This window comes from Rhopalosiphum maidis, chromosome 2 (genome assembly GCF_003676215.2).
Source record: "Rhopalosiphum maidis isolate BTI-1 chromosome 2, ASM367621v3, whole genome shotgun sequence".
Taxonomy (NCBI): Eukaryota; Metazoa; Arthropoda; class Insecta; order Hemiptera; family Aphididae; genus Rhopalosiphum; species Rhopalosiphum maidis.
In genome coordinates, this window is record NC_040878.1 from 54,926,050 (window position 1) to 54,951,408 (window position 25,359).

At 24.3% G+C, this 25,359-nt stretch overlaps 1 protein-coding gene across 1 annotated transcript; it reads right to left on the bottom strand.

Annotated features, from left to right (window-relative positions):
- Positions 1–5,075: 5,075 nt before the first annotated feature.
- On the bottom strand, positions 5,076–24,989 carry LOC113554464 (allatotropins-like). The gene is made up of 3 exons (XM_026958338.1): positions 24,862–24,989; positions 8,493–8,768; positions 5,076–5,560 (listed from the first exon to the last, which is right to left on the bottom strand). The coding sequence occupies exons 2-3, from the start codon at positions 8,750–8,752 to the stop codon at positions 5,425–5,427; spliced, it is 396 nt and encodes a 131-aa protein (XP_026814139.1). The 5' UTR covers positions 8,753–8,768; positions 24,862–24,989; the 3' UTR covers positions 5,076–5,424.
- Positions 24,990–25,359: the final 370 nt, after the last annotated feature.

Sequence of the window (25,359 nt, forward strand, 5' to 3'; positions counted from 1 at the left end):
TCAACACGATTACAACATTTTTTTTTGTCGGGATTCGAGTCAAGTCTTTCATTGGCCGTCTGTGGGTATTAAACGGAGTGATCTCTCTCGACCTACAATATCTTACCATTGCGACGGTTGGTTGTTATAATAATTTATATTAACATTTATCTCGACGGTGCGACGACGTCATTATTGATGGCTACAAAACGTGATTTCATTGCGACGTGCGGTGCGCCAGTGCAAACATAACAAACAGTGCCGCAAGTATATACCACTGCAGGTCGTATACACACTATATAAGTAGACGTGTAAGATGGCGTAAATATATATACATACATATATATATATATATATATATATATACATGTATAATAACACTAAACACTCGACTAAGACGACGAGACGGCTTTAATTGTCCGTAAAAAACGAGTATCGACAAACGCAGTTAGGCGCGTGCCGGTCACATATATATTATATATAATATACCTACAATATACGTGCTGCACCTATACTATGTATATACGCATACATACAGGGTCGTACCCGTGGGCGGACGCGACGAAAGTTGATTGGGATCGGCCGAGGTAACTGTAATGCGTCTCGTCCATTTGTGTAAGACAAACGTTTGAAATACCCTGTGCGTTTATACTATTATATAGACATCGTCAACGTCACGCCGTTTCCTGTCGGCATTTGCCGCTCGTCGTCGGTGGCCGCCTGTCGCACACGTAAATAATGCGTCGTTTTCCTCGGCGAAAACCCCGCAAAACGACTGACATTTCCTGACCCGGCAAGAGTCGTCGCTGTTTTTTTTTCCGCTTTCATCCCCCGTCCGGGCGCCCGAAAAATGAACAACGTCTCTTTTTTCCGCCACGCGAACTTTTCGACATGCCTCGCACACAAACACACACACACACACACGCTTATATACTCGCGTATTATATAAATTGTGCAGAACGAGTGCGACTTGTATATATGCGGCCTACGGTTTGCAGTCGTATCGTATAGTTGTTCAACGATCGAGCTCTTATCTCAGGACGTATAGGTTTTTTTTTATGTATCCGATGCGATTTATATCTAACAGAATCTCATTTGTGTACCACGACAATTCGTAGTCTTATATACATTTAAACATATAAAGTGTTGTTATTGTAACACACTCTATAGCGTATTAGAATGCTCACTATAAAGTATAAGTTACAACGTGACGAGACTTGACTGTAGCTTAATCTGAAGAAAAATCATACGAAAAATCTGCCCGGGCGTTTAACGAATAATTTTGATAGAATTTAAAACAAACGAATAACATTTATGAGGAGGTACGTTAATGTAAATCACATTACTTTTATGGTATCAGTATAATAAGCAAAAAATGCATCATGCATTTATAAGTATGTGCATTAGAAGTACATACTTTCTTTAAATTCAGTATACAGGCTATTTTTACCTGCAGCAACATCCGTTATTTGTACATATCTACTGTACAGTATTTAGAATATAATATAATTGTAATATTGTACATGTAAATATTATATTTAAAATTGTTTATTTTACACGTAACAAGTGTTAATTTTAATGTTACTACAAATTTAAAATGATTAATGACAATAAAAATACATAATATATAGACAGAAAGAAATAAATCATGTAAAAACTGTATAAGTTGATAAAAAAGAATATAAAATAATGTTTAACATGACAAAACTGTTTTATAGACGTATACATAAAATTGTATAAAGTAAGTTCATACAACTATTACCACATAACTTTAGTATTTTTTCATCTAATAAGACTTTAAAATAACGAATAATGCGAAACTTAAAAGCAAAAATAGCTATTATACTTACATGAGTAGACAATTTTCTTAACACCTATCTATATGCTTTTTATACTATATACATGTAAAAAAACCCTATAATATAATCGTGATAAAAAAAATTATGTGTATTCCAATAGAATAGAAGATTAAAAATAAATTACAGAACAAGTTTTATCCATTTCCAAAAAATCGTTACCTAGAAAAAATTTATAAAATTCTTCAAATTCTCTCTGATTATTTAAATAATTTTATACTTGCTATAAAAATTATGTTCAATTAAAATTTTCAAATCACAAATTATTTCATATAATAATATCTATAATATTTTATTTTTTATTTGTTTTTAAATTAAAACATACAGTCGACTCTCGAAAATTCGAAGTTGATGGGACTGTTGAAAAACTTCAAATTACCGAGAGTTCGAATTGTTGAGAAGTTCAAAATAACGAGAAGGCAAAAAAAAATTCGAATTATAGAGTTAAGAAAAAAATTTTGTTTTTTATTATTGTACAGTAGTAATTTAGTAAATTAGGTGGTACATATTAGAGTTATTTATTGTTTTTAAATTTTAAATTAAACTATATAATAATTATACTATGAACATTTAATTATTATTATAAAAGATTATTATTTTTTTGAAGAAATCTGTAATGGTTTTCTGCTTCATTAAATTTAGTTTCATTTTTAAATATATACTTCGAATTTCCGCGCGTTGAACGAATGATACTTCAAATTGTCAAGTGTTAGTGGCCAATTTTCCAAAAATTTAATTTAGAATTACCGAGTGTACTTAAATCCATTGTTTTTGTTCGAATTATCGCGTGATTTTCAAGGGACCGAGTATTTATTTCGATTTACCGAAGGTTTCGAATTATTAAAGGTTTGAATTATCGAGAGTCGACTGTAAATAACATGTATAGTTACATACATACAATTTTGTACAAATTGGATTAATTTTACTATTCAAATTTATTAATAACTTGTAATAGCATATTATGGTATATGTTGACACCATTATATTTTATTTTATAATAAATGAGCAGTAAAATTATAATTATTATTATTATTTAATAAAATTCTTAGAAGAGCGAAATGCGTATTGAATAATAAACAATAAATTTTTAAATTGGACCAAAAAATAGTGTTACAATTATCAAACAAGATTATTCAGATTAGAATATTTATTTATGTATACACTAGATATAGTGATTCACCAAGCATTGAAGCATGTCCACTCCTTATTTTTTCTTCAATAATGTAGTTATTCAAAAAAAAAAAATTTAATTTAAGTATAGACAAACATCATATTTTAAAATTATTGAGATTTTATGTAAGTTCTACCTACTTAAGCCTTTACGAGTGTCCAGTGGAGATAGAAGCTTCTATTTTTAGAACAATAATACCCCCTTTTCTACTGTAAATTATTAACGGATAATTTTTCAGAAAATATTAACATTTCTATCGAAATACAAACAAGTAGTTTTGAGTTATTTAACTCCTTGCGTTAAGCATTCATGATCCATGATTTTAGGTCATGATAAATGTATTATGCCAATAATATTTAGGAAAATTATTGAATATTTTGAATAGAATAAATCAAATTCTATAGTGTATTGTTATACTTATAAATAAAAGTAAGACTTTTGATAATTTGATGTACGTGATGTATATTTATAAGTTAATAAATCAAACAGAAAAAAATCTATATATTATTCTCATTGACTTTAACATAATAACCGGATAACTTCAACCGAACTTTCAATCAAAAATAAATATTATTAATATTTCTTCGAGGAAGCTAAATTGTACAGCTAATTTAAGGTAACGTGTATTTTAAATATAATTTAAACTGATGGCTTTAGATACAAATGTTATTTTAGTCGATAAAAAAAATATGATTTTATACTAAATGAGCCGTTGAAAAATTTTAAAAAATCAAGATTGATTAGAACTCAAAATTTAAAATTTTGTATAATTAAGTTATATTATTATATTTTTTTCTTTTTGAAAAAAGTATAGAATTAATCATCAATTTTCCATTTCGAGTGATCAAATATATTAAATATATTGAGCGATATTACATTGAAAGTCTGTATTTAACTGATATGTTTTGAATGTTATATTATACGAATAGTAAATATATTTATAATATTATGTTTCTCTGCTTACTTAAAAATTATATTAAAAATATTTTAAAATAATATATCAAATTGTCGTTACCTTTTTTTCTACGTATTTCCGTGTGTTAAAAGCTTGATGTATAATTTCGTTGCATTTTCGTTATAACCAACATTTACAGTTAATGTAAGTTTGTTTTCATAAATAACTCGAAACAACAGTTCACCAAATACGTGACTGTATTCTTTATTAAAACAGATTTTATAAGTTACTTTTAAATACTTGAATCTTTATGGTGTTTATGTTTTTCATTTCAACAATTCAGCTGAAAAATGATTAATGGACGTTGTTTTTTTTCTTCATAATCCATCAACGTGCATTTCAATAATAATTGTACATTATAAATTTGGTCATGAATACACGAATCATTTTATATTGTTATTATTTCTCTCACCCACAATGATTATGTATTCAAGAAACAATTAATATATATATAAATTGTAGGATGACTCCATATAATATAGTAATATACTGTGGTAGGCATATATTTTTTTTTTTTTAGATAAAATATTATTGAAATATTAAAATACAAATTAGGTTAGGTATAGTATATAATAAACACTCGTCATAACATACAACATATACATACTACCTATCGTTATCATTTAGAATTAAAATATAATATACTTAGTAAATTTTCATAAATTTACTATAGGAATATTTGTAATGAAATTAATAATTGTATTAGTTATGAACTATGATGTTTAAAGATTTATTTTATAATTTAAATTAAATTACTTTTAACTCTCTTCCTTCTAACCTACCTAACTATTTTATTTACCCATATCAAACAATTAATTTTATATACATAATACATTTTTTTTTTTAAAAATCTTTATACAGTTGAAACCTAAATAACATAAATTTAACTATGTTATGGGTACTTTATACACATATACAACCTATCCAGCAATTTACTTTTTTTTCAACTATTAAGCATTTGAAAATTTTCTATTTATCGATTAAAAATATAAATAAAATATTAAATAAATATTAAATATTAAATAAATTTTCATTACAGTTTTAACTAGCACACTTTTTGGTTTTTCATACTTCAAAAGAACATAGGAATGTATAAAAACATTAATTCCAGAATACATATATATTTATATTTTAGCATTTTTTAAGCATAAACAATATTTTAACAGCCATCACATATTTCATGTATATATAGATCCCGTTTTTCATCTTGAGTATCAATTTTAATTTTCGAAAAAGTCAATGTTTTATAGGTACTACTACATAAAATGGTGGTTGATTATTATTACAATCATAAAACTAAAGTACCTACGTAAAATTCCACTTAAATGAAATAAATTCGCTACAAAGACAATTACATTAATATATAAATATTTTTTAATTTTGAAGACATTTACAATCAAATTATTTGTAAGTGAAACTGACTTTAATAATATATATAATTTATATTTATTTATAACTTTTTATTATGATTCACCATCAATTGACTGCAGCAATTCTTCTCTGGAAATATAACCGTCGTGGTTGACATCGATTAGCATTTCGATAAAATTGTTGTATTTGTTCTTCAATATTTTGTCCAAAGAAACATCCAACGGTATACTGTGGACAAGTGATTTTATATTATATTATTTTTATTTACATTTTTGTAATTTTACTGTATAAAATAATAAATGTATTACCATAGTCTATTATATTATTTACTAATATAATATATAGGAATGGTATTTGAAAGATAATAATTATGACATATTTCAATGTAACTGCGGTGTAAAATAGTATAATTATATCCCCTCTAGATAACACACTATATTATACAATTTTGAAATACATAAAGATTTTATTCAATAAAGAATAAATAATTTGAAACTATATTTTTAGACTAGGTATATATTATCACTGCCTACATAATACACACTACACACATTTCATAATTAGATTATATTTTTGAATTTCTGAATTAAAATTTTCTTTTTTAGTTATTAAATATAATAATCATTTTTATAAATACATTATAATTATTGTTTATATCCACTTTGTGTTGTATATATTGTTCATTGTTTGTTTATAAATGTATAAAATTGAAAAAAATGTTTATCATAAATAATAAACCCGAAGTACCTTTATCGTACTATTGTTTTTAATATTATATAAAATAGGTATTTTAAAATAATTGATTTTGTACACAAATAGTGTTACATAATATTGTAGTATCTATTTCAAAAAGTATTTTTCCAAACGAAATATCTTCTCAGTTTTCTTGGCAAAGCCTACAGTCTAACATCAAACAAAAAACGGACAGATATATTATATTTTATCACCGCAGGCGTGTTAAGGTAATCGCGAATTTTTATGCGCGGAATGACGGGATGATTCATTTTAATTCGGGGCAAAAACTGTGCAGATATACATATATCTGTGTAAATAAAATAAAAAAAACCACTATGCGAAGATATAATGTGTTTCATGCAGTTATAGTTCAGTGCGTGGGTCTATAGTCTATATTATTATAGATTGTACCAAACAGTCCATTATTCTGAACCAATAGATACACTGTTACAGTGGGTTACGCTGTTTTTTTCTTCCTTTTATATTAAATAATATTTCAGACCGAGCATATCAGGAATACTACATTCTGTATATATTCACTTCGCACTTCTATTTTTCTCGGCAAACTTTCATTTAAACCTTTACAAACAGCCCGAGATCCGATAGCCACACAGACCAAAAAATAAATACACCCGTAGAAAATGTTATTTTTTTATTTTCTATTCGTTAAAATATTGACACATGATTGTGGGATTCTCTAGTTCTTTATTTGAATTATGAAAAAATAATGGCACATATTGGAATGTATATACCTAAAGTGTTTTCTAGGCATAGATACACAATATGTTATAATAGTTAACAAGTTTGGATAAAAAAATAACACGACAGCTATATAGTTTTAATTGCTAACACTATATTTAGGGTTATTCAACGAGGCTTATTTTTGTATAAAATTACTGACTGTATTAACAATTTTATTTTCGTACATAACTTTAATAATTGCAGCCTTTATATTATTATACATTGATACATATTGTTTCCATAAGCCTTGGTGTTTTGAAATTTTTGTATTCATTTAATAATTTTTTTTCCAGGAATAATAGTAAAAAAATAATTATTATAGCAATAATATTATTTTACAATATTGTTTTTTGGTTTATCACTGTTTTTAAACGTTGATAATTATTTTACATTTAACTTTCTATTTTTTTATGAAATATAATTACCTACAATTTTAAATGAATAATTTTCAATAAATATTTTAACTCTTGATGTTATATAAGACCAGTAAAGATGAAGAGTTATTTTTATCTATCTTTTTTCTAAATTTTTATTTATTTATAAAAATGTACTTTATTTATTTTATAGAATTAATTGATTACAAAAATGGTATATACCCATACATTTATTATTTGACAATTGTGTTGTAATGATAACGTAAATGTTAAAGAGGAAAGAGAGAATGAACAAATTAAAATTATCAAAATTAATTAATATTGTTTTATATAATTATTATATTACAGGGTAGATAGTAAGTAGCAGGTAATTATTATTTTATGTATTTGAGTAGGTAATCGATTATTTTGATTTATCATTGTTAGGTTATACGATTTGATTGTTATTAAACATAATTAATTTCAATTCCAAAGCGCATTTAGTTTAAATAACCTTATTACTAAAATAATTTTAATGCGATAAAATTAATAAAATAATCAACTGTAGAAAGTTAATTATTTTTTGTTCAATCATGTAAATAGTGGGGTATTTATAATTAATAAAGTATAAATTTTAACACACCAATGTATTATCAATATATATAAGTATTCGTATATATTTATCATTATACTGTTAATTTAATGAGTCTCGAACTCATTTACATAAGCTTAGGTATAACTTAAAATCTTAGATACTGTGGTAGTATTCATATTAGGAGTATTTTCGTTGAAAATTTTAAACTAAGAAAAAATTGCTGTGTTCAAAACTTCAAAATTATCTATCTCAATTACTATATCACTAAGAAACACAAAATATCTTCAGGTTATTAACCGCAGAATCAGATTTATTGTGAAATCAGTAATGTATTTGTGTTTACTTCGTAAAATTATATTTCTGATTCGAAAAACAAATCATAGATAGGGCACTGAATGGATATCAAAAGCAACTAAAATATAATATTACTCATTTCTTATTTAATTAACAACACCTTAAAATAGTTAAAATTTAACTGCATAGAAATAAAATTCAAATACTTTAAACATTATATAATACGCTTAATCAAAATTTTCCAAAAGGTGTTGAGCTCGATACTACGAATTATTATTCATGTTTTGATATTTTATGTTACCACAAAAATAGAGAGACGTTATAGGAGCTTTCGTGTGATTTCTTCTACTTTTATTGCGTACAATTCAGACGATGACTCTGTCGTAATTTTACTTAACTATAAATTTTCATATCCGCATAAATTAAACACTCAAAAACTTACTTTTGATTGAAGCTATCTTCTTTGTTGTCCACAAATACATCCGATGGCATTAAATTCACGTAATGGTCGGTTCGTTTACCGAACCCTCTAGCTGTAGATAAGTCCATATTTTTGAAACCTCTTATAGTTCTTCCTTTGTCTCTGTTTTTATGTTTAAATTCGTTATCTTCAAACGCCGGATATGAGTTGACCACAGCTAATATCAAAAACGTGATCTCTATAACCAACAGCCGAACCATTATATTGTTGTTAACTGCCATGGCTTGAAAAATCCACCTGGAACAAATTAATGGAATTATATTGACAGAGTTAATTTTTAAGTTGCTCTTTAGTTTTTATTAATATGATGAAGTATAAAATTGAGTTTTGAAACACCATAATATATTTTACCAAACTATCGTTTGTAATCTCAAACAATAATCATTGTATCAACTAAATAATAATATAACCGCTACTAAATCATAGGAATTCCGAAAAAGAGGTCAAAGCATGTAACTTTAACTGTTTCTGTTTCAGGTCGACTCTATACAATTTCATATTTATTACATGTTCGTGTAACGTACATCCGTTTTAAATAAAATAAAATTGTTGTTGTTTTTTTTAAATTTGATCTGCATAGTGCAGTTACTATTTATACAAAGTTTTGAATAGTAGTAGGCTGATGAAATCACTAAGAAAACTTTATGTTCATAGTTTTTAACGATATTTTTTTCCGTTCATTTATAATATTCCTTTATAAATCTATGACCTTTGGCATATTTATGACAGTTTTTGCGCACGTATGTCGTACGTATGTGGTATAAATATATATTATGTTTATAAACTTTGTATAAACTCTTATATTACCGGAAAAGTCCATATAGCTTGTAATTAAACGTTTTTAAGACAATATTGAGTTTCTCTTGCGCAATACAATATTCAACTCACTATACGTATATAATAGGTATACGTAATAAATATGTAGTACTATTATACTTACATATAACATACTATATCCTACAATATAACTTTTTTTATAAATTATAAAATATAGATTAAATGTGATGTAGGTATAATATTTATAAAGCTTATACCTTACACATTTGTAATTATAAACAATAAAGCCAAATTTTTTAATATGTCTAAACTTTCATCAAAAAAAATTAATTTGTTAACCTAACCTGTATTAACCTAATACAATCAGATATTATTATTGTATTCATTTATAGTATTAATTACAATTTATAAACAAAAGAGGTAAATTATGGTAAAAAAATAAGTTTTGTTTCTGTTTACTATTAATATTCAATTTAATTAAAACTCATAACACAAACACGAAGTAACTATAGTCTATACACCTGCACTCTATTGTCAAAAGCTATATATATTTATTCTATATGTATAGTAGTATTTATATTAACATTAAATCGATGAATATTATCAAAAACTTTTGATTATGAAACGCTTATACATGTACTTATTGTACTTAATACAATAATAATCAACGAATACATTTTTAAAATAGAGTTACATATTTTAAAATCTCATAATTCAGTTAATATTTTTGACTATCGTATCATCTTTAAATATTAAATAGGTAATAATAAAGAAACTCAATTACTATTTAATATATTTAAATTGCCTGAGTATTATCTGATTTTAATATAAAACTGACATGTGGAATAATAACACCTAAAGAAAGCATTTTAAAATTAAACATAATATCTACCGAATACAATAGATTTCCATACCTATGAAGTATGAATATCGTTTTTTCTAATTTTATATACTAAACTTGTGTTTAAATGTTTAATAGTTATTATATTGGACTGATTAATTTTGTTTTAGTTGACGTAATCAAATTGTTTCAAATAATTAAACTTGTGATTACAAAATTCATTTCATATAATTGGCCCCATTTAAAAACCATCACAATTTTTAAATTATGAAACATTTAAGGACCGTAGATATTTATTTTTTGGCAAATATAATACGTTGTACATATTATTAATTCCATAACAAAAATAATATACGGTGATATTATATATTCTGTCCTTCTTTATAAGCTTTTTACATTACTTTAAAAAAAAAAAACTTGAATATACAGTAAAACTTAATTAATGTTTTACGGGTATTTTGCAAAATAATAAATAAACCTTTTAAATGTATGAACATCATATTTACAAATTTACATAATTTGTTTTATGAGTATAGGTAGGTACCTATACTTATATATAGTATAGGTATACTATATAAGTGGAGTGATAAATATATTATACAAACACTCATCCACACGTATTGTATATTTTACGTATAAAATATTTTGACTGTTAGATGGCAGATAACTACAAAATAGTATATCTGTTGAGAATCAAACGGTCATTCAGTCTTGCAGAAGATATCGGAAGATGGACTTTACGGTTAAACGGAACATACTCGAAAAGAGGACTACTCTATATTATGTATGCATGTATATACATAGATAGAGAGAGTATAAACACTGAATATGTTCGAAACGTCTGTTTTTTAATACAACTAACAGATAATATTACCAACAGTTTTAATCTGAATTTAGATTTATAAACATAAACATTTAATTTAAATAGGTAATTTTTAATTTATATACTATTCAGTATCCACAAAAATTATCAATAATTAGATTTAATCTAATACATAATATTCTATTAACTAAAATATGGCATTCATAAAGGTGATGTCCTACAGTAACTAAATTTGTATACGAAAATGTTAACTTTTTTCTACTATGGTCTAATTTAACTTTTTATGCTTTCGTTATAAATATATGTGAATTTGAATTACCTATGACTCTTATAAAATATAAATGAAAACTTTTTAAAATTAAATGCAATTAAAAATTAATTAATATTGTTCTTTTTTTTTAGTTCTTATTATGATTCAAACAATAAATGAAAAATTACAGTTTTTGGTATAAAAGTTTGAACAAAACCATATTATCTGATGAACTACTTCTTTAAAAATATTTAATTGAATACTATTTTAAGTAAACCTGTTTTCGTTTACTTTAATTTTTATAATGGATTTGAATAACCATTTTAACACTAAATATTTTACGATTTTTATATTTTTTTAAACTAATCATTACACAGTTAACTATTAAGCATTTATTAATTATTAGCACTACAACTTTGTTCCATTCATAATTTAAAATTCAATAATGGGTTAACGTTAACATATTAATAAACATTATATATATATATAATATAGTTGTATATATATTATAAACAATATTATTTATCATCATTATATGTCCACTTGAGTTCATATGTATATTATAGTAAAATACATATTATATATATTTAGAGATTTAATATTAAACGATAAAGATATCCGTTAATAAATACTAATTGCATATAATCTAACAATGTTATTGCAGTTTGTATTTATGGCGATAAATGCTAAACACTTGTACCAATGAGATTATATGTATAATGTGGTAAAATAAAAATACTAAATAAGACTCAAAATACATAGAATTATTCTTCAAAAAATATTCAATTATATACATAATAATAATAACAAAAATATATTATTTATAAATTATTGCTGTATCTTCTTATTGTTTCTATTCATTAAATGAAAAGAAAAATAATTTACTAATTAACAAAATAGTTTAGACTGTTAAGTATAGCCAAGACATTTTAGAGGTATGTAAAGTTAGGTTAGGTCTTCAGCCTTGGTTATAAATTATAAAATTCAGAAGATCGTAACACCACTCACAAATCCTTAGAGACAGAGTAAAATTATATAATTTATAATTATTGTTAAAAAAACAGAAGTTTATTACACAAATATAATATATTTATTATGTATCCATGTATCAAAACTATCATAAAATGTTTATATTTTTGACGTTGAAACGTGACGATTGGTTAGTTGATATGCAAAAATTATTTGAAATGGATTAATTTAATTTTTGTATAGATAATTTTTAATAATTTTATTACCCCTTTATAATTTCTTTAGTTCTACTACAAATCGTTTAACTGTCTAACAAGTTCTTCTAGCAGACCTTATTATGTATCATCTTATCGAAAAAAAATGGTGGCTATTTGATTATGCTGAGCGGATCTCGAATTGTTATTCGAGTGGCGCGTCTATTGGCGACCCTGAAGTTGATTGTTGCATATTGTGAGGTAAAAATATGTAGGTGCACTACGCGAAACCTATCTAAATAGCCTTATTAAAAAATGTAAGACATTAAATAATTAGAGGTAGGGTTCTATAACTAGGGTGTTTGTTTTGCAAATTTTAATATTATTGTTATAAGGTATCACCATAGCTTTCATTTTTACTGATTTCTATTTTGTATACAGAGTCTGCAACAACATTATACGCCAAAATTACATATCATAAAATAATATTTTCGTTAAATTTAAAAAGCAAATATATTTTTTTCAATTAGGAAACATTTAAATATTTATTGTAATAATAGTTGTAAAACTTAATTATACTAGCAGTTGTACCAGTACTATAAATTATAATAAACTAATAATAGGTACACATAATGCCTACCTATTATAATTACTAATTAAAGTAATGTTCTGATTTAATGTGCTCACATAAGCCTAAGTAGGCATTTCATTCTTATTAGTATTTAGTATCTTCACAATAAGTCAATTCACAGTGTTTACTACTTTATTCCCTTAGTTATTTTCAATACGTACGATGTGTTGCTCGTAAATTATAATATTATATGTAAAATATTTTTTTATTTTTTTTTTTTAATATTAGCATCGAAGATAATGGCCATTAGTATTTAGTTGTAATAAGTTTAACTGATAAAGTATATGTATTTTATCATATAATATTACAGTTTTACATTCTTGAGTATTTCTACTAAATAAATTGCATTATTCAAGTTGCCAGATGGTTTTTTTGAGAACTCCAAGATTGGTTAATTAATGTTTGTGTTAAGTCCAAGTACTACGTCTAGTGTGTTGGGAATATTAAAATTGGAGAGGATTATAAATGTACAGAAAATTATCATAAAAAAATTTGGTAAGAACTTCAAGTATGGTTATTTATTTTTTAATTACAACAAAATATGAAAAATCGTTTGAAAAGAAATAGTTATTTGTCAGGTGAATATGCAATGTCGTAAAAATTTTAATTTAAAATACTAATAAACAATTTATTTGACTTCAGTACAATTTTTATTTTAATAAAGCTTGAAAAACTTATAAAGAAGATTGTAAAAATAAAAAAATTGAAGATTTTTGAGACTATAAATGTATTGTGACTATAATTTTTTTCATATTTTTTAATTAGTAAATGAAAAACTTTTGAAAGACCTTGTATCATATTTTCCATCATTTTTACCCACTAAAAAACTAAAAAGAAATATCAATTTCAAATGTCTGAATAGCTTAGAAGAGTTAAAATATTTTGAAAATTGTACTATGTATAAAAAATGATAATATAAAAATTTGATAATAATTTAAAGTAACCGCGATTTTATTTGTTTTTGAGACATATAAAAAGAAAAATAGAATCGATTTTGTCGAAAACTGGAATTGCATAAGATGTCGCGTTATTCTAAAATTTTTAATTTTGACCTTCCTAAAGTACAAACTAAATTCAATTTTATATCCAAATCATCCTTAAAGTTGAAAATTGGAGGATTTGTCGATTATTTATCATGTACACATGTATAATACGTGTACATTTATCATGTATATACTATATACACTCAGAAAATACACACATACACATCGTTGTAAAATTAATACATTCATCGCTCCGCTCTGAAAATACCATTGATCATATTATAATATAGATAGGTATTTACTTTTGTTTAGCAGTATACTGAGATTTAATTTGAGAAATTATTATAAGTATTATTTTTCAATTGATAGAACAATAATATATTTACATATTACAAATATATACAGAATAATTCAAATTATTTTTACAACTATTTTATCATATACTTATTCAAATAAAATAAGTAAATTCATTGTTTCGATTGATCAATTTAACTTTTATTTTAAAATTTAATTATTTATTTTTGGTTAAAATGTTTAGATATTTATTTTACAAAAATTATATTATTGTTATTTTTGTAAAACAGCAATAAAATCGAAATCCTGTAATTTTCCATATGATAACAATAGGTTAAACAATATGCATAGATGTTTAACACAATTATCAATTACCATTGTAATTGTAAGCCACTGCGGGATGTAGTAGAAAAAAAATCAAGTGTGAAAAAAATCATTGGATCTCCGAATGCAGCTAGGGACATTGAATGACGATTATTGTTAGTAAGAAGGTATAGAAGGTGGGTGTTTGATGTTAATTAATTAATTCCCACTCACAGGTTCGAAATTTGTCAACAGCATTATTTAAATGTATAGGGTAGAACAAAAAAATATAGTATATATGTGCGTAACTTACAACACAGATATTTGAGACAACAAACTAGGTCAAGACAATTTTTCAAAGTTTGTTTTTCGTCAAACGCGAGTTGTGCGCAAGTAGATACTATGTAGGTATACACATCATATCCAATGTATGCACATATTATAATAAGTAGGTACGTAATGCGTACATTATTATAGTTTGTGTACAACTTCATCTTACCAAAATCCATGTACTTGGTTTCATATTACTAAAAGGGGAGAGTTATTATGAAAAATAAAAAGCATAAAATCGTCCGAGGATGTCGTAATCGTCATTCTATTGTCGTCCGCTGCGAATTCCGACTTCGAAATGTACAGTCCGCCTACAATGGACTTTTATATTCTTTCCATCACCGTCTCTCTCTCTCTGACACAGCCTTACATATACACTCTCTCTATATATTCGTTGTTTTCTTTCGAGTATTTAGATGTAACATTTTATTTTTTATTCAATTCGTTAGTCACATATTTGGTAGAAAAATGTAACTTATATATTACAATTGTGAATTGTCTGTATGTATATATCAATCACGGTAGTTATTATTATTTATTAGATAACAGTACATTATTGTGTACTGAGACTGCAATCCTTCCTAAATAAGTACAGATTTTTTTACTACACCACGAGTAAATATATATTGTTGGTTAATCGTGGATACGCACGAAAACCCGTACCTATATATTTTAAACATTATTAATTATATGATACATCGTATTATTATCACACGCGTATAAATGAATTTCACGAATAAAAAAAAAAAAAATACTAAAATAATATCTACCACGAGTACTACGAACGGGATTTCTTAAATATTATTATATCCATGTTTTTCGGTGAAACTAAAAGTTTCATACCAGTGTACCACGTTGTCTCACCTTATAAACTTAACGGTCATTTAAATTTATAATTCCTAAAAATTATTACGTATAAAACCAAATCATACTTGAATTCTTTATAAATTTACATACATCTTTTTAAATTTTGACTTACTATTTTCATTTTAAACATTTTTTTATCGAATGTCAACTTAAATTATTACAGTTGAATGAATGATAAAAAAAAAAACAGGGAATTTACACTGCTATATAGTATATTTCAAGTATACTTTTTCATTGAGTAGGTCGCTGTAATGAATGTTTTATATTTGAATTCATTGGTAAATCATTGAATACCAAATTGATACTAAGCAGAAATGACAAGTGTCGTCTACACAGTCCAGCCTCTATTTCTAAGGATATTTAATAATTTAGTTTTCTATAAAGAAAATGGTAAGTTGGAGGAGCGTTAAACTATAAATTACTATGTTTAAAAACAAAAATTATCGCATGTATTACTATAATTAGTACTAATAATTTATAAGCCGATATCGTGAATGATGTGAATAGGTTTTTACTTTCTAGTATATAAAAAACTAAAATGAATCCCAATGTTTTAAAAATCTTATTGTGTACAGATAATAATAATAATAAACATACCTAATGAGCAATGACAAAAAGTTGCAATTACAATAAAATACTTAAAATCGTTTGAAAAATATGACATTTCAACTTTAACCAATTAAAAAAAAAAATTTAAAATTAAGTTTATGCATTTTTGATGTTTTAAAATTACTGTAAAAACACTATATGAGTAACCAAGTTGTACTTATTAGTTTTTTAAACTTTTTGACCAAAAAAAGTTTCATCAACATATTTTGTAGAAAAAAAACAAAGAAATTTCAAATAAATCATAATAAATAACTTAAAGTTAATGTAAATACTTTGATATTGTCATTAGAAGTAGAAAATGTTAATTTTAAATATAAATGAATGTTTCAAGTATTTACGTATACCTAATATTATAAAATTGTATTTTATATTTATTGTTTAAATATCCAATTTTGTAAATTTCATGTATCTGTGTTAAACTTTTTTTTTAATTACACTATGATAAACTTGCAATAAATATTGATTACATTTTTGAATGTATCAACATAAATCGAAAAAAATTTTAATTTTCAAATGTCTTTAAATTTAATATACCATAAGTAATAAAATACTTTGTAAATACTTAATTGAAGTATATCTACAAAAAATTATCCATTACCATTTGGTAAACATTTCAAATATTTAGGCCCTATATTATACCCTTGTATACCTATATTTCTGAATAAAAAAAATAAAATAGATTTAGTCAAATAATGTGTTACGTAGATAATCTTATTTTTCTGAAATACTTTTTTAGTTTTTCCCCATTATTTTGATGTATTATTATTATGTTATTGATGATAGTAATAATAATAAAAAAAATACAATTGTAAAACGAATATATCTATCGTTAAGCGTTATTGTTTTCATTGTTAATTCTTCCGGTAAATGGCACTTTGACCTTTTTAGCCAGAAAGCCAACTCGCTCATTTCTAAAACTTCTCTTCTGGGTATACCAGATGTAATGAGTGTTGTGAAATAAAAAAGTACAAAAAGATGAGTGATTCACTTTTCAGGTTTAACAATTTTATAACATACAACAATAATATCATACGTGAATTTTTATAATACCTACATCTTTTGTAGGTACGCTCTAGTTAATATGAACCCAGATTACAGAATATAACTTATAGGTGGTGGATACATATAGAATTCACCTAGTTTTAAGTGGTTATTTAAAAGTCAGATTGATAACATATAAAATATAAATGTTAACTCCACTAGTAAGTATTAAAAAATTAATGTGAATTCCAGCGATGTAATAAAAAAAAAAATTAATTCCAAGTTTGTACGCACAATTATACTAATTTATACACATACATATATACAATAAAACATAAATTAATTTAAACTAAATATTATTACTATAATAAGGTATAATTGAGGAAATTTAGAAATACATTTTATCATCACAAAGTGTCAATTTTACAAATGAATTACTATCATAATTTACGTAATAATAATTAAAAACATCAACATTTAAGAAATAAAAATATTAGTCTATGTCTCTATGATGTTGAACGAGTTTTTTTAATACATTTTAGCATTCAATTTGTAAAAAAATGTATGCCATTATAATAAAGTTTAATTTTAACTTAAAAATTAAAATAAATTTTGCCAAAAATAATATTTATTTAGTTTATGTTTATTTTACAGGTAAAACGTTAATACTAGAAGAATTTACATATTATTTACAGGTCATGTTAAGTTTAAGTCGTACCAGTGGAAATTATATTACAAAAAGATAAATGAAATTTCGCCTATATATATAGGCTTAAGCAAAATTAATTGATTTCACAATATCAATTACTTAATATAACAATATTTCCATCGATATGTAACATATTTTTTTATTATATTTTTGTTTTCTATAAATGTAGTTTTTAGACATTATTATTATTAGTAGTAGTAGTAGTAGTTATTAAATATCTTTTAAATACAACATAGTAAAAAAAAAACACATAATAATTATTACGAAAAACATGAAATTTGAGTATGCAAATTAGAAAACAAATATCATTAGTTTAATTTTAAGTTATAATATTACTTAAATATGATGAAATAAAAATAGGTACTTTGCATTATTTGCTTGATTAATAATAATCATCTTGTAATGAATATAATTTAAATATTTTTTTTTTATATTGATTTTTGTGAAAAAGCTAAGATAAATATGATAAAAAAATATAATAGATATCTTGGTCATACATAAGTCATAAAATATTTTCGAATTATAAGAATAGTTTAGAAATATTGTATTATATTATTTATTTATTCTGTTAATAAAATTTATATCGTTGTTATATATTATTCTCAATTTACCACATTTACGTAGGTAAATATTTTCTTCAAATGTTTATTGACTGTGCAATAATTTCTTTTTATATTATATTTTACTGTTATTCATGTGCGTATTCTATATTTTAACACCATACAAGTTACAATGGATATAACTACGATTATAAAATAAATTAAATAACTAAAAACAAATTTTAGCTAAAAGAAATTACTAAACCACTATAAATGATAACTAATGTATAAAGTGTAATGTTAAGTAAAGTAATACATTATTTTCAAACGGATGATCCAGAAGTAACTTATAAATGTATCTTATTTAAAGAATATATAATATATATTCTCTACACTTAATGTATAAGATACATAAAAATGTTTTTGGTAACTTGTAAATTTTAGTATTTATCTAATGAAGTCCTTCGGCTTATATCAGTTACAATTGTAACTGTTACATCTATAACATTTGATAATTAAAACCATTGTAGCGTTTATGATATAATAATAATATATTATCAGGATGATAAATTATAAAAGATTTAGGTACTATCAATATATAACAAAGATGGACAGGTGACAAATTACTATATGAGATTATATAATTAAATGTGTGATTTTTTCTAAGATGGTCGACGGATATTGGTAAAAATAAATAAATTATAATAAATCGTGTGAATAAATCAATGATCAAAAATTAATTTCTATAAAAAATTTATAGAAAACCAATTTTTATATTATGATATATAAATCATTTAAAATTATTATTTTCACAAATTATACAAGGTAATTTATTTAAAGTATAGAACGTTTATTATTTTGAAAACTATTATCCTTTTAAAATACACTACAGCTCATCGAAACTTCAAATACTTGCAAGTTATAAGTAATTACTAATTAGTTATTAAAATTTAATTTTTAAATATCGAAAGACTCAAATACTATACCTTCAAATTTATTGTTTAAAATAATTTTTTTTTTTTTTTGTAAAAATAATTGTCTTATGTCAGGTTACGTTAGAAAGACTCACTATGTATTATGTACCATCAAAATAACACACGATAATAATTTCGAAATAGGTATTATATTTTATTAACAATAAATGAGATTTATAACGCTTAGAAAAATTAAGTAGGTACCTGAATTTATGTACAATAAAATTGTAAAACTTGTATGGAAATATAATAAATATGTAAAAAAAATTATTCAAAATTTCACGAAAAAAAATGCATCTAATGATGTTTATAATTTACACAAAACTAAATGTAAACAAATGAAAATATAAATGTATAGGTAATATTTTTAAAATATGGCGGGAAACTGGTTGTTATTTGGATATTTTACTAAACTAAAAAATTAATTTTAAAAAACTATCAAATTGCGGCATTATGTACAACTTTACTAACGTATAAACACTAAATAGATATACAATAACTTAAATCGACGATAACTTATTAACGACGAAATATTATTATTTCGGTATATTAACACGATTAAAATTAAATGCGCATCACAGAATTGTCATTAAATTAATATTCGTCAACGTTGATAACAACAAATATACCTGCGTTAAACAATACTAAGTTTCAGTGGGTTCTGACGAATTTTAATTGTGGTTTATTATAGTCAAGTATTAAAAACAAAGTAATTAACAAATTTTATTTTATTCAACATAAAGATTATATTTAATTATTATCAACAAAAATCTCGACTTTTAAAAATTACGTTACTTAAGTGGCCGCCTTCATTTCGACTGCTATCCGTTTTTTTATACTGTCCAATGTTTTCTGGTGTTCTTACACTTTTTTGACTTCCTTTTAAAGTTGTTAGAACAGAACCAGTATTTTTAATTTATGATAGCAGTCTAAAATTAAATTCCGAGAAGGAACATTACCTCCAACAGAAATATTGAATTGTCGTCGAAAATTTCGTGTACGGTTATAATGGATTTACATTCAATAAACGTCGTAACGGCAAAAACGCGTTGATTCACGTGCCGCGTGTCCGTGATTACTGATATAGTAAAACTAAGTAAAACTAAACATCATGAAATTTAATCTGGTTATAAACTAGTTGATCTTATCTACTTTAGTACCTAACCGCAGCACTCTATAAATCATCAGAACCCCCTGCCCCATCCTGTATTATTTATTTTACATAGATTAAGAAAAATTCAATTTTTTTAGAAAATCCTAAATATTCATAATATGAGTATGATAAATTGATAATCAATAAAACATGCACTTTTTCACTAATTTAAAAAATATGCATTTTAAATTCACCATTTTATAGCTCGGATCTCTAGTTTGTCTATTATAAATTGAGAGCTTATAGAACAATAGTATGCAACTCCACAACTTCTGAGCCCTATTCATAATACTAATATTGTCAAAAAGGTAGCACATATCACATTCAGAAATTCAAATTAAGATAATATTATTAAAACGCATACCACTAATAATACATTGGAAAATATAATATAAGATATTATATTTGTTACCTTTTATTTAGTATAAAAATGTTTAAATTTTAAAACGGAAGTACGATTTTTTTTTCTAAATAACGTTAAAATAATTTTATTATTTTAGTAACATTATTACTTTAAACTTAACATATTAATCATTTTTGTTTCAACAAAAATCAAGTTTAATCTTTTTATACTATATATAGATATATAATATATATTATGTATACGTATACCTTCGTTCATCGTTGTATTGATATTTATCTTAATAAGCTCTAAAATGTATAATATTAAGAAACTTTTAATTTATTACACATTATTAAAACTTGTAAAAATACTTAAATACCTATGTATAGTAACTCAGTTCTCAATGTATTAAAATATTAATATTTTTATTACTAAAATTATTTGAGAATATTTAATTAAAAAAATAGTAGTTTTTGAGTTGATATATCCATATATGTATAAAAATATTTTTACTTTTACAATTCTAATTAGGCAACATCATATTAAGTTTAGATGATAAAATTATATTTTTACAGTCTTAAAATTATTTAGTTCATACAAATATTTTTATTTTAGTTGTAATGATATATAAATATATTGAAAACATTATTAATTAATAAATAAAACAAAAACTGTAAATGTCAAATTAACATTTAACTCGATGTTAATGAACGAAAAATAAAATAAATATTCTACAAGTTTAAAGAACTACCTGTAGAAAGTTTTCGTTCAAAAACTTAAATAAAAATTAAGTATGTATATTATACATATATCGTCATTGAATGAATGTATTTAAATATATTTTTTGTATATAATTTTGACTATTTACCATTTGGCTAATGTTGTATTTTTATATTGTTCACTAGTCTCCTCGTGTCTCTAAATGCATTATTTTTGTGTTAAAAGTATATATTATAAATACCATATGATACATAATAGCTTAATAACTATTTTATATTTATTCTTTACACAGACTAGCTTTATAATTACTCCTATTTTCAAATGTGCGAAAGATGAATCAATGCGTAATTATTCTAAAACGACTTCATTATTTCGCTTACGTAAATAGTTCCTAACTTATTAAACATAAATTTTATTATAATTTGAAAATACGTATATATTTATGCATAGTTACAGCCATTTCAAATTCACCTAAATAATAAAACTTTAAGAGAAAAAAATAATTTATGATGTAAAAGAAGCAACTTATTATAATATCCTCGAGAAGTTAAAGTTAATAAATTGAAGTTCCCATTAATAATGGCCGCAAAATAGGTTTTGAAATAGATAATGCGTCATATTTGTTTACCAATGTTTGTAGTTATGTTATAAATAAAAATAATAATATTTTATAAATTCACCCATTACGTATTAATTTATTATGTAATATTATTATCATTTATAACAATCAAAATAACAAAAGAGCCTAAAAAAATGCAAAGTAACTTGGGTTAACTATTCCAATTTATTTAATAATATTATATCATCACTTTTTATTAATACATTTTTCAAAAGGTAAAAAACATGTTTTTCAATCTGTTCTTAAAATGTAAAATATTCAATCGAGAAATATTCAAATTAAAATGAAATTATTTTATAGCTAATGAGCACACATACACAAGTAACCAAATTACTACCATCCAATAAATAATTTTAAGAAAGTCATTTCTTTTAAACAGCACATAACAATTTTACCATAAACAAAATATAGGTACCTATTAATTAAATTAGTTTTAGTTAAGTAGGTACAAACAGAAGATTCCAAAATATATTTGATAATAGATAAGTACTATATTACCAGAAACTTTAAATTAAAATCATGTTTAATGAAATATATTGTTAGTATCATAATCGGATTAAATACTTTTCTTAAAGTAAAAAAAATCTATTTTAAGAAATTTATACTAAAGCGTTATTTATGAGTTTGAATTAACAAAGCAAAACGTTTAAATATTATTTCTATAACCATATGTGTACTTTTATAGTGCATACCTATAATATATGCCATTGTAAATCAAGTACGTTAATGTATTATAATTTTATTTTGAATATTATAACATTTATTTAATTAATTCTAATCATCGCAATTTACAAGAATGGATAAATTCTTCTGTAAAATAATATTATTAATGCTAAAAATAACTAATAAATTTAATACCATATATAAGAAAAATCGTATTCAAATAATTAACATAGTTGCATGATTACAACATTTGATTTATTTTAATTTTATATACTATTTATCTAAATTTATTTTCAACACTTATTTTATTATTTCAAAAAAGTTTTTTATTTTTCATAAATTGTTGGTTAGTTTTATACTGACTAAAAATTCTTTTATTGAAAGTTAAAAAATAAAATGTCTCATCTATTTTTTTTTTTTTTTTTGTTAGTTTACAATTTAAGTGGTAGCAAAACATTTATTTCTGCCAAGGTTCGCGTAATCATGAAATATAAATAAGTACATTGAATATTTACCTAAATTTATTTAAATTTTATAAAATGTCTAGAAAAAAAATTAAATATAGATCAATGAAATAAAAAACGTATATAAAAATAAATAAAACTCAACTGTGAAAAAAAACCGTAAAATGAATACGTATGTGATATTACTGGGATTTACATCTACAATTTCTCACATTAAAACTCCTTTAGATCTTGTTTAAACACATTATAATATAATATGACTGTTCAAATTATCGCTCGACCTCAAAAATGTAAATTATAGTTTCTTATCCACACGAGACCCTCCAAACAATAAAAATACATAATAACTCTACATTATAATATATTACATTGTACAAAAATCTGCTTGTCAATTAAAAGTTCATTTTTCATTTTGTGAAATTATGAGAGCATAATAAAAAAAAAATCTTTACACTTACTGCGAACAAGAATTTCCTTCAATAGAAAGATTAAAACCACACAGAAAAAAAATATACAGGTATAAAATAATAATTTACACATTGGCTAAAATCTGAATATTTTATTAACGCCTCGAAGTATTACCCTATAATTTGTATTGTTATAACCTGAAAATAATTGGTTTTGAATATCTCGCAGAGACGTCGGATGGATATATTAGTAGAATAATTATTAGTTATAAAATTTTAGTACCAAAATGGAAAATTTAGTTGACCCCAAAATATACAAATCTACGAACATCTTCGATCCGAGTATGGCCTGTTATTTCAATTATTTGAAAATAATTTTTTCGTATTTTACGTGACGTATATAATACTACACATGAGGTATCCCGTTTATCTATTCGTAATTAACGATCATCTGTAGGAAACTAAATAGAAATATGCCCATACCTACGTAATGTATATACTATACAGAAAATTAGAAAAAAATACTGTTTTTAGTTAGTTAATTTATGTTAGGTAATAGGATAGTATACGTAAACTTGTATAATGTAGAATATAATATGATGATGTAATTCATTGACTTTCTCAAAAAATTGCGTAAAATTTAATTTTCTAACGATTTTATCAAGTAATGGTAAAAGTTTTTTTGGACACAAAAACTGTTTCACACTTAATTCTTATAATATTATATACGCATATTGTTACAACGGTTTTAGAGAACCGGTGGGAAAAAATTCACCTATTTAATAAATTCCTGTAAATATTCATTGCAAGAACTACCCCAATATATATACTTGTATAATATTATATATATATATATATATATATTATACGTATCGTGTATGACTTACCGGTCAGATTTGAGCGTCGGGTGCGCGTTTTTCACGTGGGTGCGGCGAACGGGACGACCAAGCAGAATGACGCCGTCGACAAAGACGCAGCGCAATATGTACCGGAAAAAGCGCGTCAAACCGCGACGTATACGGTACCGTAAAATACGCCCCCTGACAACACTCCTGAGCCCTGTTATATGATTTCTTTTTGCCGCGCAACCTGTTGGCGTGTTGGTATCGAGGGCGCGTGCGTCGACAGAATTGTGATGATAATATTACACCGAAAATATACTTTGTACGGGCCGCGATTTTACAATACGAGTGAAACGCTTTGGTGCCATTTGACGTTTTTTTTAATTGGTCCCTCCTAAAGTTTAAGCAAGCCAATTTTTTGTCATCGCCAGAACACGTTATATAGTAAATACAAAATGTATTTCATGTAGATATGGGGCTAAAGGGTCATATAATAAGTATTTAATACTCTAATGAATTTAAACATCGGAAAGTCGCAAGTTA

What these genes read in the sequence shown, in the direction of transcription:
- LOC113554464 (XM_026958338.1), bottom strand. Translation starts at nt 8,752, where the DNA reads ATGGCAGTTAACAACAATATAATGGTTCGGCTGTTGGTTATAGAGATC. An exon ending in GAAGATAGCTTCAATCAAAA is followed by an intron (nt 5,561 to 8,492) that starts GTAAGTTTTTGA and finishes ACTTGTCCACAG; the next exon opens with TATACCGTTGGATGTTTCTT.